The sequence below is a fragment of the Mauremys reevesii genome, linkage group 18, assembly GCF_016161935.1.
Source record: "Mauremys reevesii isolate NIE-2019 linkage group 18, ASM1616193v1, whole genome shotgun sequence".
In the NCBI taxonomy this organism is placed as follows: Eukaryota; Metazoa; Chordata; order Testudines; family Geoemydidae; genus Mauremys; species Mauremys reevesii.
Window position 1 is genome coordinate 21,876,213 of NC_052640.1, and position 18,692 is coordinate 21,894,904.

Consider the following 18,692-nt stretch of genomic DNA (forward strand, 5'->3'; position numbering starts at 1 on the left):
TAATCATTTAGAACTCAGGACATTGTCTGTCAAACTACCTCAACTGGAATCTAGATCAGCTCAGGTAAGTAGAGATATTTTACTCTTCCACCTCAAAAAAAAAATTTTTTCCCCAAACAGTATTGAGTATTAATTGTTCTACAGTTATGAATCTTGCTTAAGTGTTAAACATGGAAGCATAACATAATTGAACATTACTTCTATACTAATGAAGAGCATCATAAAGCCTCATGCATATTGAATAGCTGTTATACTACCATCCTTCACAGTACGATTGTTGCAGTGCTACTTCTAATGGAGAGGCTTTTAAAACAAATTAGAGCAATTAGCAGCTGAAAGCACTACCCTATTTCCCCCCTTTACCTTACCTTTTCCTGCCTTGGTACCTAATAAGGCTGGCATACCTTCTCCAAAAGCTGCTGTAACTTTCAAGTGTAGTAAGAAGTGTAGAGCAGCAGAAACATGATGGCTAAGGATTCTTGGTACTGAAGATGGTGAACATCCATAAATTTTGCAAGCTGGGGCTTTAGTCAGCATTTAAAAAGATATAGTTCCCAGCTCAAAGTTAGTGCCAGCCCTAGGGAAGTGCTTAAACATTAAGAACTACTTGTGCTCCTCACTAACATCCTTAGAACTGGTCCTGCTTACTGGGACTATAGCAGCCTCTGCCAGCACAACCCTAAAGGATCTATGTAGTATCTAGCATCATGGAATCTCTATCATAGTAACTTTTTGTAAGTGACATAGAAATGGATTAAGACTCACTGTTTTACTATTGGACAATATTACAAATATGTTCTATAAAATAGAGAAGGCAAGTGTACAGCCACTCACAGCCTTGGACCAGAACTACATGGAGATATTGCCTGTTGACAAATGGCTTAGGTGAGTGAATAAGAAAAATATGAACTTCAGATAGAGAAAAGTGTAGGCTAGCCTTACAGGAATTACAGCTCCAACTTAACTTTAGTAAAGGCAGTTGTACTTGTCTATGCCAGCAGTGAACTTTTCTATACTAGCAGCTTTAGATCAAGTTTTGGGTTAGAGAAAATACACTCACTTTATGAAATACTTCACTTGTTTCCATGGAGCTTAGTACAAATTTTGAGCTTAGTACAAGAATCAATATAGGGCTCAGTGGGATAGATGGCTATAAAACTATTAGAATAAACTCTAAAAGGTTGAGTATATCCAACAGTTTTATTAAAAAGGGAAGCAGGTTTTTGGAAAGAAAATAAATACAAGACAAACTTTTTTGCTATTTTTTATAGCAACAATGAAAACAAACTGGTACAGAGGAGTCCCTGTCCATTACCACCACAACAAAAGGCTTGAAGAGCAAAGTGTGTTCCCCAGGGAAGGCTTAAGATTTCAGTCTCTATTTGGAGTTAGTGTGCAGTCCTGGAACCGGATGCAAGTTTGGATAGCACAGTCTGTGCTCTAACCAGATTTGAAGAGGAGAATAGCAACTTGGCCAAGGTAGAAATAGATGAAGTGCTTAGTCTCATGAGTCACATAGCTGCCAAAGTTCCTTCCCACAATGCAGTGCCAAGTGGGGTTGTACTTCTTGTCAAACTCCTGGAAGAAAAAAAAACCAAAGTGCACATTACCACCATAGCAGAACTGCCTTTCTTAGACACACAAAAGTTGCAGATTTTTTGAACTGCTGTATTCTCACCTACATCTTTATATTAAGTGTTCAAACACTGAGGCGTGTGGCAGGGTAAGAACAGCATATCCTTTGCTCTGCACTAAGAGTGCAGCTTTGATAATAAGGGAGAGCTGGAATTGCTGACTTACCTTTATTGCCCAATTGCTGGTTATTATATCATGAGACAGCAGAAGTCACTGTCTTACTAGGTAGCTGCAGGAGTACAGATAGTATTTTACTGCTGTGATAGTTTATACCCTTATATTCACCCCTTTCATAAGGCGATTAAGTTTTGTACAAAGCATACTACGTAAGGCAGGGGTCGACAACCTTTCAGAAGTGGTGTGCCAAGTCTTCATTTATTCACTCTAATTTAAGGTTTCATGTGCCAGTAATACATTTGAACTTTTTAGAAGGCCTCTTTCTATAAGTCTATAATATATAACTAAACTATTGTTGTAGGTAAAGTAAATAAGGTTTTTAAAATGTTTAAGATGCTTCATTTAAAATTAAAATGCAGAGTCCCCTGGACCGGTGGCCAGGACCTGGGCACTGAGTGCCACTGAAAAAAATCAGCTCACATGCCGCCTTCAGCACACATGCCATAGGTTGCCTACCCCTGATGTATAATTTGAAAACTCATGATTTCCTGATTGTCCTGGTAAAAGGTGTGGCAAGACTGTAAAAGAAAATTTCACCATACGATATTACCAAAGACATGTTCCGGAAGGCAGTCACAAACAAGTTCTCCAGAGATAAAAGGCTAGCCAATGCCACAGCCAGGTGTCAACTAGCTCAAATAGATCACCAATCTGATTAAGTGGCCACTCTTCTGTGTGCGGGGGGGGAATATATTTTGATAAGGTAGTAGTAGGTGGCCAGAAACCTTACATCAGCTGGAGATGACACTTGCAGAAGAGAAAGGGCTGTAAGAAGAAGGCAGACATCCCAAATCATCACTCTCTACCCACAGCATCAACCCCTGAAGATGGAAGGAAGCACCACTGGACTGGGGGCTGGAAATCCTGACGAAGAGGTTCAGCCAGGAAGACTGCTGGAACTTGTGGTGAGAGACCCCTTTGCTTTGTATTCACTTAGCTTAAGTTAGGTGTAGTTGTGTTTTACCTTTTATTTCCATGTAACCAATCCTGACTTATACTTGTCACTTAATCTATTTTTCCTAAACCAGTGGGTTTGGATTGAAGTATTTGGGGAACTCCATTTGGGATAACAAGATTTGTGCATATTTTCTATTAATAAATGACAGACTTGATACAAGTTTTTTTCATCCAGGAGGGTGCTGGGCAGTACAACAAACATTTCTGGGGGGAAGTCTGGGACTGGGAGTTGGCTGGTGTTGTCCTGCAGTGTAGTTCATGAGTGGCTGCCTATAGCACTCATACAGTATGGCTGGGAGTGATTTACATGCTGGAAGCTGACAGAGAGCAAATCAGGAGTGGTTGCTCTCATAGCGAAGCAGCGTTTACAAAAGGCACCCCAGGTTAGGGAATTGAGGGGACAGAACTGTCCATCAGTCCAGATTGTACTCTGGTTAATGTTACAGCTGCCCAACTGCCACGTCTTGCAGAAATCAAGCCTGTTTACTAGGTGTAAGCATTCTCTCTTTGCATCCAAGAATCTAGCAAATCCTAATAGATCCTTAGCATAATAGCTTTCAAGCTATGGTTTCTCAACCAGCAATAGGGCAAAGCCCTTGCTAGTGATCTGCAAAAAGAATTTTGAAAGTCAAGCAGTAGAAGGAATGCATATGGAGGAGGAGTGACACAGGATCTCACAAACAGGCGCACACAATGAAAGTGCAGAGTGCTTAGGAGGCATTCCAGTGAATCCATTATGCTAGTTTGCATCACCCTAGTTCATAAGATCAGAAATGAAGATAGTGAGTTGATCCACAGAGGTAAAGATCAGACCATAATAAGCCCTAATACTCTATTCTTAAAAGAACTAGCTTTATTTAATAGACCAAATTTATTCACAAATGAGTAGTATTTTACTGTTAGACACTTTAGTCTGACTCCAAGTTTTGCTAGCCAATGTGATGACCACAAAGAGTCAGACTTGTTAAAAAGTGCTTTATACAAATCTATGCCCAGCAGTCCTGAAATTTAGAGCTTTGGGACAAGCAAAGGTATCCAGCTGTTTTGTATTTGATTATTATATTAAGCCTCTTGGCTAATTGTTTCTATTTCCAATGCGTCTGTCATCACATCCCCTCCCTCTCCACGGCCATTGGGAAGTTGTACTGAAGTTTGACAATGAGATATAGAATTGTTTTGTAGTAAATTAAACTGATGTTTCTGCTTCAGTGATTTTTAAGTGGTGCATTCCCTATAGGAAAGAAAATCTATACTTGTTTCTACATCTCAAGCAGGAGTGGGTTTTTTTTTAATAAGTTTGCTATTCTCACTGGAAATTGCTAGCAATAAGGAACTCAAAAAACAGTTTAAGGAGAGCACTTGGCTGACTTAGGTTTTATAGGTTGTCAATGACTGCTGTTTATAAGTCTGTTCCACTCAATGTAGTCTCAATTCAATTCAACCTTCCCACTCTTATGGCAGGCCAGTGTCTTCCATTAGCACTGCCAATTCAGCAAACTTCAGAAGTACGAAAAATGGTAAACTACAGTTTCCTCTCCCAACTGGGCTTAGTTGGCAACATCCATCTGCAGCTTCTCCCAACAGCTCCCCTGCTGTTAGAACAAGTATATAGCTAGGATATGAAAAAAACCCAAAGGAAAGAAAGAACAGTTACCAAACCCAGGAACAGTTATGTATGACAGATCTTCAGAAGAGTTATACAACATAAAATTACTTGGCAAATGAAGGCCTTTGTATACAACTTCAGTTGAGCTGAGCACTTAGTAAAGCTTTCTTTTCTTCTAGAGTTCCCTTCTGGCAGTACTCCTGTCATACTAGGTTCTAAAACATGCATATCCAGCAACAGAGGGAAAAGGCTATTACAACAGGGATTTACCTTCTTTATATGAGCTGCAATATCCTTCTCAATGTTGTATTTCTCCAGGGCCTGAGTGGCACACTCCACTGAATCTTGCTGCATCTCTTCAGACATATCCGCATTCTTGATCACAGCCTTTCGATCACACATGGTTACCTAGGGAGCACGCATGCGCGCACAAAATAATTTGACATGGCAGTAGGAGCATCCACCACCCAAAACTCCCACAGACAATCTGTTTAACAGGCTTGGTCTTGTACAATGCATGATTTTTATGGTTACTATCTAGTAGCTTAAGAACACTGGCCCAGCCTTAATGCAAAACACATCTCAAAGCATGCGGACATCAGCTCTACAGCCAGTGACATAAGTTATACAGACAGTGAAGTAAACTGGATGTAATTTTTCAGCTGTAGTACTTTCCTCCCTCTGTTTCAGCTGAAGTAACTGGTTTGAAAGCATAGTTAAGAGCATATTCAGTTTCACTGATCGTGATCTCTTTCCCAAGAGAGAATCTGTAGAATCACTTTTTGGCTTTTCAGCTAAACTAAAGCTTATCAGTTTAAACTGATAGTCTATATAGCCCAGTGGTTCTCAAACTTTTGTACTGGGGACCCCTTTTACATAGCAAGCCTCTGAACACAACCACCTGTATAAATTAAAAATACTTTTATATATTTAACACAATTATAAATACTGTAGGCAAAGCAGGGTTTGGGGTGGAAGCTGACAACTCGTGACCCCCTTGTAATAACCTCGTGACCCCCGAGGGGTCCCAACCTCCTGTTTGAGAACCCCTGGTATAGTCAGTATCCTCATGAGGTGGACGACTCCTAGTAGCCCTTAGTCATAATTTAGTCATAATCTGAATGCAAATAGAGACCTTGAGCAATTTAAAATACTATATACATTTTCAGGAAATTAAATTCAGAGCTTGGAATACTTTGTGAAGAAAGAGATGCTAGAAAATTCTATGTAATTTCCCTGGCACAGATAAGCTATCGAGTAGCATTCCCAGATATGCTGGCTCTTTGGGAGTGTCCATTGACAGTCCTACCATGCGTCCTCATTCTCATTTTGCCAGACAAATCTTAGTATGGGGGGCGGGGGTTAAAGCACTGAAGAAGCCACAATACTTCCATCGCACCCCCTCTTGCCCAATGGGTGGTCTTCTCCCCACCCCCCCCAGCCCAGCCAGGGCGCCCCCCCATCACCTACCCCACGCCCCCCCCCCAGCCAGGGCGCCCTCCCCCCCCCCATCACCTTCCCCACGCCCCCAGCCAGGGCGCCTCCCCCCATCACCTTCCCCACGCCCCCAGCCAGGGCGCCCTCCCCATCACCTTCCCCACGCCCACCCAGCCAGGGCGCCCTCCCCCCTTCGCTGGTTTCCCCCCCCGTACCCTCGCCCAATTGGTACTTCCACTGCCCACCCCCTGATACACACAGACTCACAGCAGCCTCCCCCTCGCCGGGGCTCACAAGAACCCACGCCCCCGGGGCGCCCTCCTCTTATCCGCTCCGTCTCCCTCCGCCCGCGGGATGAGCAGAGGCCTCTGACCGGCTCGAGGGTCCTGCCCCGGTCGGGAACTCACCGTGTGCTGGGCGGCTCCGAGCGCGGAGGGAAGGGATGGGGCGGGCAGGCAGCTTCTCAACCAGCGCTCGCTCAGCCAGCTCTCCGATGTGACTGAAAGCGCGCGGCGCCACCCCCGTAGCCTAAAGCTTCTAGCCACGCCCCTCCGCCTAAGACGCGCCCGCGTGCACCAATCATTGGCCTGTGCAACAATCTCAGGCGCACGTCATTGGCCGACAGCTACCACTTACCGCAGCTTCTTACTGTTGCGTTTTGTTTCAACCCGGCATGCATCGCGCTGGCGTCTGTTCCCATAGCGACAGGATGCGTGCTGCTGGGGCCCAAGCTCGAGGCCTGCGGCCGGGAGTGAGGAGCTTGCGGAAGCACCAGGGTTCGAGGATCCCTCCCGTAGCGTCTCATCCGATAAAAGGGAGGGGGATCCCCCCCAGGAGCAGCGATGAGGGCGGCTGTCATTGACGGGGCTATGGAGACCGTTGCTGAGGACAGGATCCCCCCCCCACCCCGTTCTCAGAGGCATGGAGAGGCCTAGGCTCAAATCCCCGCAGGGATACAAGGGCCTGGGAATACAGAAGCCTCCTCCAGAGACTGGCATGTGACGCTCCCTCTCCCCAGGAACAGGCATCCAAGGTTGTGGCCCCTTCCTTGGAGAAAAGGTGCCACTGATCAAGAGCGGTATTTATATTTAGGAGCACCTAGAGACCCCATCTGAAATTGTGCACACGCAAAGTGAGAAAGAGTCCCTGGCCCAAAGAGCTTAGAGACTAAGTAGACAAGATATACAAAGAGCGGGAATGGAAACAGATGCTGCAGGGACTTCATCATCTTGTGCAATTGTGGGGGGAATCAGATCTCTCTCTTTTGGACAGACCCAACAGTGTTCAGGGACCAGTTACCTTCCTCCAGAAGTCACTAGAGAATGAGAACTGAATTTGCAGCAGGAATGAAGCTCAGTAGGTAGTAGACAAGCATAGACCATGGAATGCTTTTAAGCTTTAGCTCATTCTCTGATCTGAAGGTGGTTAATGGCATCTGCTGAAATCCCTATGGGAACTTAAAGAATGAGAAAATACCCAGAAACGAACGTGAGGAATTTCTGTAATATTGTTATGAAAAACTATGTGTGACTCAGTTTCTCAACTCACTTTGTATTGTTACCCACTGGATATGAGCCGATTAATTTATTTCTTGGAACAGGAATCTGGGTGAGATTCATGTACAGTTGGCATATCTAGGTTGGTATGAATTCATTAGCATACCACATATGTATTAAGTTGCCTTGAAGATACAATAGAAGACCAAGGACCAAATATTAATTTCTAATACCTGTTAATCAAGTTCACTCAGAACATATGAAAACAGTGTGACTGCAGCTTGAAACAAATGCAGGAGATAAGAGCAGAAAGAGGCATTATGATTAGTTTGACCTTGGGCATAATATAGGCCAAAGAAACCCATCCAGTAATCTCTGCATCAAGACCATAACATCTGTTTGAACTCTAGCATATCTTTTTAGAAAGATATCCAGTCCTGAGGTAAAGACTTCAAGCTATGGAGAATCCACCATATCCCTCAGTAAGTTGTTCCAATGGTTAATTACCCTCAGTGCTACCTATTTGCACCTTATTTCTAATCTCAATTTGTCTAATTTCATCTTCCAACCATTTAATCTCATGCATTTTTGTGATAAAGAGCCATCTACTATCAGAAATCTTTTCCCCGAGTTGGTATTTGTAGCTTGTGACCAAGTCACCTCTTAACCTTCTCTTTGGTAAACAAAATAGATCAAGCTGAAGTTTATCACTATAAGGCATGTTTTCCAGACCACAAATAATTGCAGCTCTTTTCTCTACCCTTTCCAATTTTTCAACACTTTTTTTTTACATGTGGGCACCAAACTTGGACTCAGTATTCCAGTAATGGTCTCACTAAAGCTGTGTACAGCTATAATACTATCTCCAAGGCCGTGGCTACACTTGCAGATTTAGAGCGCTTTGGGTTAAACCAGCCTTCAGAGAGCGCACCAGGGAAAGCGCTCCAGTCTGTCCACACTGACAGCTGCAAGCCCACTGGCGTGGCCACATTCGCAGCACTTGAAGTGATATTTGGAGCGGTGCATTATGGGCAGCTATCCCACAGAGCACCTCTTCCCATTCTGGTGCTGTGGCTTGTGGGAAGGGGGCATGGGGTGTGGGGCATTCTGGATCCTGTCCCAATGCCCTATGATGCATCGCTTCACATCCCAGCAAGCCCTGTGTTTCTGTCTACATTTGGCACCATCTTTCAACGGTTTCTGTGCAGAGCACGCTTTATCTTCCCTTTCAGTCTGCGAGAATGGAGCCCGAACTGCTGCGGAACATGCTGACGAGTCTCGCCAGCACGTCTTGTTTGGTAGTTGAGTTACTGTTTAAGATCCAAAGTGACAGTCTTCTTTGCTTGTATGCGGCCTCTTCCTGAGTCTTCTCAGTCTATCAGACAGTGATAAGAATGACAGCTGAGCTCTCAAGGTTGCACCTATACAGGGAAAATGCAACACTTAACAGAGGCAGCATTGTACACACGAGACAGAGCAATGATTCCCCCGTACTTAAGGAGGGCAATCACAAAAAACATACTTTGCCTGTCCCAAAGTGAGTGCACATAATCCACGGGAGCCCCAGAAATGGTGAGTAAGCACAGGGTCCATGGGGACTGATTGTTTCATGGCTGTACTGTCCTCTGGGTTTCTGTGCCTTGGGGAGAGCCAACAGCTGCAGGGGGCACCTACACTGAACAGTGTCCTAACATTCTCCACAGGAGTTCATCCTGGAAGATATCTCGCTGCTGAGGGTGACCAGGGAAGCAAGGGAGGGTCTTCTCCTACAATGCGGCTTCTGCCCTGGCCCATACGCAGCTTGCCTGTGTGCAGCAATGGTCCCCCATCCTCGCCCAAAGAGCCCATACCTAAAAACTTCCTTCCTGAAAAGAAAGCCACTTACTAGGAACCTCCTCTGTTGTTTGTCCTTCCCCAAGCACCAGATGCCACAACTGGTTGCCTTCCTTCTGGCTTGAGAAGAGCTCCTGGCTGCATGCATCTGGGGATTCTGGGGTGTCTCCCCACAACCTCAGCACCATTGCTCGTGCTTTCCTCCTCCTCCTCCCCCCCTTGCTGTGCTGGGCTCGGAAGTATCCATGGTGGTCATTGCAGTGGAGGTGGGATCACCCCCAAGTATTGCATCCAGCTCTTTATAGAATTTGCAGGTTGTGGGGGCAGCACCGGAGCGGCTATTAGCCTTGCGGGCTTTGCGTTAGGCATTCCGCAACTCCTTTACTTTAACCCGACACTGCACCGCATCCCGGTCATGGCCCGTGTCCATCATGGCCCTTGATATGTGCCCTAAGGTATCGTAACTCCTACGGCTGGAGCGCAGCTGGGATTGCACAGATTCCTCCCAACAAACACTGATGAGGTCCAGCACCTCGCCATTGCTCCATACTGGGGATCACCTGGCGCATGGAGTTATGGCCACCTGGAAAGATGCGCTGATAGCACTCCACGCCTGGCTGAGCAAACAGGAAGGGGATTTTCAAAATTCCCAGGGAATTTAAAGGGCGGGTCTGACGCTTGGTCACCTGAGGACAGGGCAGCAGAGTTCAAAAGTGATGACCAGAGTGGCTAGAACAGCATTGTAGGACACTTCTGGAGGCCAATCAGAGCGCATTAGGCGTCCACACTGGCACCATGGTGCTCCAGCGAGAGTGCAACAAGCGTTATTCCTCTTGGGGAGGTGGAGTACCAGGAGCGCTCCAGCTGCGGAGTCAGAGCGCTCTAAGTGTCTTGCCAGTGTGGACGGGGAGTGAGGTAGAGTGCTCTTGGCAGCTTTATTGCGCTATAACACGCAAGTGTAGCCAAGGCCTGAGTCATATTTGATCTTCTCTTGATTATACATCCAAAGATACCATTCGCCCTCTGAGCCACAGCATCACACTGGGAGCTCATGTTCAGTTGGTTATCTACCATGACTCCTAAGCCCTTTCCATTGTCACTGCATTCTAGGATACAGTTCTCCATTTTGCAGTTGTGACCTCCATTTTTTGTTCCTAGATGTATGACCTTGTATTAGATTTTATTAAAATGCATGTTGTTCAAATGAACTCTCCTTACCAAGAAATGTAAATCAACCTATATAAATGACCTGTCTCTATCATTATTTACCACTGCACCAATTTGTGTGTCATCCTCAACTTTCACCAGGAATTATTTTATGTATTCTTCTAAATTATTGATAAAGACATTGAATATCTTTGGGCATAGAACAAATTATTGCAGGACCCCACTAGAAATACTCACACTGGATTACAATTCTTAATTTACAATTGCCTTTTTGCAATCTTCATATTAATCAATTTTAACCCTTTTAATATGGGCTACCTTGATTTTGTATAGTGCTATTTTTTTTATTAGAATGTCATACAGAACTAAGTCAAAGGCCTTACAGAAGTCTATTATGTGAGCAGTTATCTTTATCAACCAAATTTGTAATCTACATTAAACTTATAACAGGTTTGTTTGACAAAGGACTATTTTAAATAAAAATTCTATGTCCTTTAATTCTTTACTGATTGGGTCCCAAATCAGCCTTCCCATGATTTTGCCTGGGATTGATGTCAGCCTATTACCTGGGTCAATGTGTTAACCCCTTTTAAATACTGATATTACTTTAGCTTTTTTTCTAGTCCTTTGGAACTTCAGTGTCTCAAGATTTGTTAAAAATCAACAACAGTGTTTCAGAATGCTCCTTGGTCAATTCTTTTAATACTCTTGGGTGCAAGTTATCTGGTCAAGCAGACATAAAAATATTTAACTGTAATAGTTGCTGTTTAACATTCTCCCTATTTACTGATAGAATAGAAAGTATTTAACATTGGAAGATATTAGTACATCATCCTACTTTTTTCTAAATACAGAACAGAAATATTTATTGAATACTCATGTCTTTTCTATATCATAATTGACACTTTTACCATGTATCAGAGGGGTAGCCGTGTTAGTCTGGATCTGTAAAAAGCGACCAAGAGTCCTGTGGCACCTTATAGACTACATCTACCAATACGTCTGTTAGTCTGTAAGGCGCCACAGGACTCTTTGCTGCTTTTTACTTTTACCATGCTTATCTATATGCTGTTGGATATATGGGGTTATTAGGATTTAATTTGTTCCTGATATGCTTAAATAATTTCTTCTTATTGGCCTTAATCCTAGTGGCCATTGGTTTTTCATTTACACCTTTAGTCTGCCTTATTCATTGTCTGCATTTCCTAACTGTTAATTTGTTGTCCTTACCATCAACTTTCACATGTTTCCATTTGTTATATCTTGATTTTTTTAATGATTGCTGCTTGTGACAATCAGGCTCCAGACACCCTCAGCAGAGAACAGTGGGTCTGAATCCCAAAGAATAACCAATTGAATCAACTGATTGTACACAGTGTTATTGTGTAGAAATATATATGCCCAGTAAAGTCTTTGTGAAAGCTTGAATTGTTCTGAACTTGATGGTCATTAGGAGACAGGGCCAGTGCAAGGATATTTTGAGCCCTAGGCGAAACTTCCACCTTGCCCTCCCCCTCCCCCTCCTCCCCTCCCTCCCTCCCACCCCCCAACCTCCAAAAACTAGTAAACGTAGCATTATAAACAGCCTGTCAGAACGGGTAACGACTTCGTAATGTTTCTTTTTGACCTTTAAGGGGTTTAAATTGTTTGCCATTGCCTCTGATGGTGTCCCATTCAAAGTCTTACTATTGTGCAAAGCTAAACAATTGAGTCTTCCATTGCATCACCAGCCAGGTTAGGCAGGGTGACAAATCCTCCTTGACCCAAAGGGCCATTATCCCCTGGTAACTAATTTCTACTCCAAGCCTATAAAGCAGACTTTTAAGGTAAGTCTATTATTCCTTCAATATTACCCATGCACAAATCTCACAAAGATTCTCACTCTTGAAAGTTACCAGCCTTGTGTAGATCCCTTCCACGTTCCTCTTTGTGGGTAAGTGCCCTGTAAGACACATGTGGGGTGCAGTGAGTTTGTCAGGCCTGCGGTGACAACTGTTTGTGAAGATCAGGGCGCCCTTTGCCAAGGGGTGCTGGTGTCACAGCGAGCTTGGGGTGGCTGACAGTGTGGGGCAGGGCGCTGAGGTTGGTGGGGCAGGTAACTCACTGGGCTGGGGGGAGGCGGTGCCGGGATGGGGCAGAGGCAGGTACCTGTCAGTCTTCAGCGCTTGGTCCGCCCCAGCAGCCTCTTCACCTCAGAGTCTCCCCCGCTTGCCCAAGGGCCACTCCTCTCAAGCTCCCCGGCTGCTGCCACTGCGGCCACTCGGGAGGAAGCGGATGGGAGGCGCCGCTGCGGAGGAGACACAAGGGGTTGGGTTCGGCTGGGGCCCGCACCTGCTGGCCGAGAGCAGCAGGAACCGGGCGCCACTTGGGAGGAGCTGGGCGGCCCGAACCCAGCATGGCAGCAGCCTCTGCAGCAGCAGGGGCAGGCGGGGAGCATAGCCCGCCATGGGGTAGGAGAGGCTGCGCTGCTGCTGCTGTTTCCCACCTACACCCATCCTTCTCCTGGCTAGAATCTGACAACCTAGTGCTGATGCACAGGGGGTTAGGTTGGCTTAACTATGCTGCTCAGGGGGGTGGATTTTTCATACCCCTGAGTAAAGTCGTTAAGATGACTTAATTTTCTAGTGTAGACCAGGCCCCAGTTTTGGAAAACTAAGGCTTGGTCTACACTAGAAAATTGTCAGCTTAACTGCGTCGCTCAGGGGTGTGAAAAATCATAGCCCCCAAGAGGCATAGTTACGTCGGTCTAACCCCAGTGTGGACAGCACTAGGTTGATGGAAGTTCATTGACTTCGCTACCCCCTCTCGGGGAGGTGAATTAACTACAGCAACAGGAGAACCCCTCCCATCAGCATAGGTAATGTCTACACTGAAACACTATAGCAGCACAGAAGTGGGAGAAGGGGTTAATTTTTCAAAGTTCTTTTTATTCAGGTCATCCATTCAGCAGATCAGCTGCAGATTAGAACATGGTTAATTCACACTAATGGCAGAGAAATTAACTGAAAATTACTGAATGTTGTGAATTAGCAGGTACGTACATAAATAATAATAAAGGATGACATATCACAAAATGTGCTTAGTTAATTTATTTTGACAATGGCAGTTTGGTTTTAATTATGTACATCATAATGCTCTAGTAAATGTTCTGTTGTGTGGTTTGTAAAACAAGTTAAATCTTAGCAATGTGGCAGCTCATGACACTCTCTGCATTTAAATCTTTTCTGAGAGGTGGAGAAAAATGGACTGGGTTTTTTTTTTGGCAATTCAGCAAAGTGCAGATTAGTGAGATTCAACCATTGTTACATTTGTTATCTTTTGAATTGGCTGATACATGTGCATTTGGGAAAGAGCTACTGAACTGAACACAGGCAATGATTGCTGGTTGGAATGTTATCAGTTTACAACAGATACATCACAAGATTTAACAATGTCTTTCCTCCTGGAATCAGAAGTGCTGGGAGTCAGAGTTTTCCAGCCCATATTTGCAGACTCAATGGGCCTGATTCTCCATTCACATTGTTTGTAGCTTTCTACACCCACTTTGCGCACATTGTGCCAGATCCATACCTGGAGTAGCATGGAGCTACACTAGGGATGGATTTATCCCAGTGAGTGCAAAGTGGATATAAAATGTTATCACTGGGATGAGTGGAGAATTCTGATTTGGTAGCATTTTACCCCTCTTTGCACACGTGTTCATGTAGTCAATATAGGATAAGGTTCCAGATAAGCCGCTGTACATTTGGAAGCTTATCTGACACAGGCCTGAAGTTCACCTATTTGTAGTGGGAGTTCATGCAAAGCTGCATAAGGGCTTCTCCTTCCTGTCTGATCTCTTGGCACATGTCTAGTCCCATCTTTGCTGTTGCAACATGAAGGAAGTATCTCTGCCAGGCCCAAGGCTTTCTGTGTTACCTTGTTCCACTCTCTGCTTAAGCGCCCAACAACAGCTAGTGTTGCTGGTGAGAGTCCCATGATTAGGAATCTCTTTGTTCCCAGATCTGAGCCCTTCCCTACCCTGGCTCCCCTGTGTCTGACCAAAATAGCAACTAGCATAGGGGGCAGCATGTGAGCGAGCCCTTCGAAAAGTTGTTTGATGGGAAGTTCTCTGCAGAAATTAAAAGCTACATAAAGAGTTTCAAGAGTATTGATCCACCTCACTCTGAAATACAAATATTTGTTCATGCTAATCAAATCCAGATATATGCTCAGTGTCACCCATAAGCAACACAACTGCTTACAACTCCATGCTCTTGTGAGCTGTAGGGTGAAGGTAACCTCAGCAAAGTATGGCTATTCTCATGACAGAAAAAGGAAAAGGATTGCAGAGGTTACTTTAGAGTCTCTCAAAAGCAACTTATAGCTTGATCTCCCTTCACTTCCACTAGCAGCTTGGAGCTCTGCAAATCATAAGGTCAACTAAGGAATTCTTCCTAACAAACAATGTGATGTAACGGAACAGTTAACGGGTCAAGAAAGACTTTTTTTGCTTGTAACTTTAAAAAGCAAAATATGCTTCCCAGACCCACAACAAAACCATTGAAACAGGAACTGACTCTCTCTCTATTCACTATTGCCCCATCCAGGGAGATAGTGCAAAATGGGAGGGTTGTAGGTCAGTGAGGATCTTGTCTGGGTCCTATCTGCTCTTGATCAATTTTGAACCATGGCATGAATTCCTCAATGTATCATCACAATTCTTGGGCAGCTGGAGATTGCTTTGGCCCCCAATGCCAGTTAGGGCAGCTCTGAGGTGCCATGACCCTAGGGATATTGAAGCAGTGGGGGATAGCCAAGCATAGGGGATGCCTGGCCACATCCCCTAGCTCTGGGCTCTCACAGCAAGCAGGGGTTCTGTACCTACCAGGAAGAACCTCTCTTTGCTATGGATAGCCTTGGGGTGTGCACTGGGGAGGTGTGGCATCTGCAGTGTAGTCAGTGCCTCTTCCAACAGTAGACAGAATGCTGGAATTGTAGAAATAAACCATTCAGCATCCTGCAGTTTGATCAGCACATACTGCTATCTTTAGAAATGCCCATAAATAAGTGGTGACAGGGAGAGGTTGAACTTGCTGGCTGCAGCAAATTTCTAAGCATTCCTTAAACAATGGTGAGCTGGAAAAAAAGGGCTTTGATGATGACTGCGGGAAACACCAATGTATAGGAGATACAAGGGCTTTAAACAAAAACATGAAAGCATTGCTTGTTAATCAACAACATTAAAGTATACCTCACCCTCAGCAGAGAGCTGCAGGGAAAGGTGAATATGATAGCTAGAGTAAGGTAGGTGTCATCAAAGAAAATTGTGTAGTGAGGTGTCATGGGATTCAAACCATACATGGAATTTATTTAAATTGTAAGATCTTTGGGACAAAGGCTGATTTTTGCTATATGTCTGTCCTGTGCCACACACACTGGGGCCTGATCTGTGCTGGGTCCTTGTGGTGCTACTATTCATAGATTCTAAGGCCAGAAGAGACCATGGTGATCTAGTCCAGTGGTTCTCAACCTTTTTGGCCTCAGGGCCCATTTGTAAATGTTTATGGCCTGTCACAACCCACAAATAGTCTGTGGGTGGAGGCCCTGGATTGGTTTCAGTCAGATTCTGCCCCCCTGGGGGATTGGGTCAGGGCCATCCCTAGACATTTTAGTGCCCTACTCAGCCCCCCCGCATGGTCCCCAAGCCTCCGCAGCGGGGGGGGGGGCATCCCCAGGCCTCTGCAGGGGGGCAGAAGCAGGCTTGGGGGGCAGAGGGGAAACCGCCCCCCAGCACGAGCCAGCGGAGTGGAGCAGGTTGGGGCCAGGTCGCTCCACTTCCTGCCACCCAGTGATTGCAGGGCAGGTCCAACCCCACACTCCCGGGGTGGCAGGAAGTGGAGTGACCCGACCCCAGACCGCTCCTCTCTGTTCCCTTGGCTCCCAACCTCGGGACTTGGGGGGCAGGGGGGAACCGCCCCCCAGCACTCACTGGCAGTGCAGCTGGAAGCCGGCAGAGTGGAGCGGGCTGGGGACAGGTCACTCCACTTCCTGCTGCCTGGTGAGTGCAATCCCCTGGGATGTAGCTCCGGGGAAAGGGTGGAATGGGGGTGGGGCTGGGGCGGAGCAGGGGTGGGGGTGTTGGGGAAAGGGTGGAGTGGGGGCGGGGCTGAGGCGGAGCAGGGGTGGGAAGAGGTGGGGCAGGGGTGGGGGCTTTGGGGAAGGGGTGGATGAGGTGCAGGGGCAGCTTTCCTGGCTGGCTCAGCTGGCCAGAGGATCGGCTGGCCACTGGAGCAGCATGCAGCTGTGTAGGGCACCAGGAAATTTAGGGCACCAAATTTCCTGGTGCCATACACAGCTGCGTAGTTTGCATATGGGTAAGGACAGACCTGGTTTGGGTCATGTCTGGCACTCACCCCACAGTGATGGCTCCTGCAGCTCCTGTGGTCTGGGCTTGGCTCTCTGCTCTGGGGGTTGCAACCTCTGGGGTTGCATTGCCAACCACACCTCTGACTGGACCAAATTTGCGTGAGTGGAGTTGTCACCTGGCTCATGGGGTTGCAGTGCCACTCACTCAAATTTGGCCTACCTTGGACTCCCAGCATCATGACAGCTGGGCCAAACCTGAGTGGTGCTGGGACCCCAGAGGTTGCAGTGTCTGGATCAGGAAAGCAAGCCCAGCCAGTCCCATGGGATAGGAGCTAACTGCCACACGACCCTTTGAAACATTCTGGCAATCCAATTTTGTGTCCTGAGTCCTGACCCATGTGTTGAGAAACCCTGATCTAGTCTGACCTCCTGTTTATCAAAGGCCATAGAACTTCTGCAAAATAATTAATAGAACATATCTTTAAACAAAATCCAATTTTGATTTAAACATTGTCAGTGATGGAGAATCCACCCCAAGTCTTGGTAAATTGTTCCAGTGATTAATTACTCTCACCATTAAAAATGTATGCCTTATTTCTAGTCTGAATTTGTCTAGCTTCAGCTTCCAGCCATTGAATTGTCTTATATCTTTCTCTGCTAGATTGAAGAGCCCATTGTTAAATAATTGTTCCCTAGGTAGTTACTTATAGATTGTAATAAAGACACCCCTTAGCTTTCTCTTTGTTACATTAAATAAATTGAGCTCCTTGAGTCTGTCACTATAAGGCATGTTTTCTAATCGTTTAATCATTCTCATGACTCTTTTCTGAACCCTCTCCCATTTATCAACATGCTTCTTGAATTATTGGCACCAGAACTAGACACAGTATTCTAGCAGTTATTAATATAATCTACTGTTAGTATTAATCATTAGTATATTATAATAGTAAAGAATTATTACATAGAATTTAATGATCCCTTTTGAGAATTTGTAGGAAATCCAGGACATACACATTACAACTTCTAGGAAAATTTTGTGAGCCTACAACTTTTCTGCACAATTTGAGGAGATTCTCTGCAGGTTTAAAATAATGTAGTTCCACTGACTTCTGTATAACTATGTCAATATATATCAGCTGAGAATATAACCCATAATCTTTAAGTAACATGCCAACAAGCGTATTTTGCTTTTTTGTTGTGAGTGCTCACCACTGGAAAAAAGACCTTGCTTACTGTAACCATGTTTTTCTTCTGCTTAGTCATTCCACCAGCAAACACTGTGTTTGCTCTGATGAGCTTAACAAGAGTAAAAAAGCAGTAAAAAAACATATTTATCACTAAAGGAAGTAGATATGACTCTGAACATACAGAAGGTTGAAATCTGTGGAGAAAGATGGTACCATTTTACATAGTTTTTTTTACAGATTAGAGATACACTTAGCCATCTGTCTAGGTTTTTATACTCTGCTTATCACTAGTATCTAAACACTTTAAGAGTCAGATTTTCAAGAGATTAGCACCCAACATTTCCCATTTAGACTCCTAGACGAAGTATCAACATTTTAACAGGTTTCAGAGTAGCAGCTGTGTTATTAATTTGAACAGGAGCTGCTGTGTGCTGCTGAGCACTTATGAAAATTTTGCCACTTCAGACATGGGAACTGAGCTTTTATGAAGCTCTGGTCCCAGTTGTGGCTTCTGAATATTTTTGCAAATCTGTTCTGGAGAATGAGAAGGTACCCTACCTCTACTACCCTTTTTAACCCATCCAGTTAGCCAAAAATTCAGGGTCTTGTGGGTTCTTCTAGATAGGAGGAAACATTGGTGATGGAGTCAGGTGTTTCTTTGATGCATTCCTGTTTATTTACAAACAGCAGGAATCAAGCAAGAGACAGTGTCTGCTCACAGTTCTAACCCCTTTTCCAGTCAGCACCAGTTAGTCTAAAAGCTCTCTCTCTTTGCTTTTCTCAGGGCTATGATCCCAGTCTTGGTCTGACTATGTGTGCTTGGCTTTTTTGCCCTTGCTCTCTGGTGTT

The 18,692-nt window shown here is 45.0% G+C and overlaps 1 protein-coding gene and 1 long non-coding RNA gene across 2 annotated transcripts; one reads left to right on the forward strand and one right to left on the reverse strand.

Moving 5' to 3' along the window:
• Window positions 1-1,248: 1,248 nt before the first annotated feature.
• On the reverse strand, window positions 1,249-6,375 carry DYNLL1 (dynein light chain LC8-type 1). The gene is made up of 3 exons (XM_039504596.1): window positions 6,220-6,375; window positions 4,646-4,783; window positions 1,249-1,578 (listed from the first exon to the last, which is right to left on the reverse strand). Exons 2-3 carry the CDS (start codon window positions 4,775-4,777, stop codon window positions 1,441-1,443), a joined length of 270 nt encoding a protein of 89 aa, XP_039360530.1. The 5' UTR covers window positions 4,778-4,783; window positions 6,220-6,375; the 3' UTR covers window positions 1,249-1,440.
• A 133-nt stretch (window positions 6,376-6,508) lies between these two features.
• Window positions 6,509-8,643, forward strand: LOC120385965. The gene is made up of 2 exons (XR_005589459.1): window positions 6,509-7,790; window positions 8,541-8,643. It is a non-coding gene; the product is annotated as an uncharacterized LOC120385965 (long non-coding RNA).
• Window positions 8,644-18,692: the final 10,049 nt, after the last annotated feature.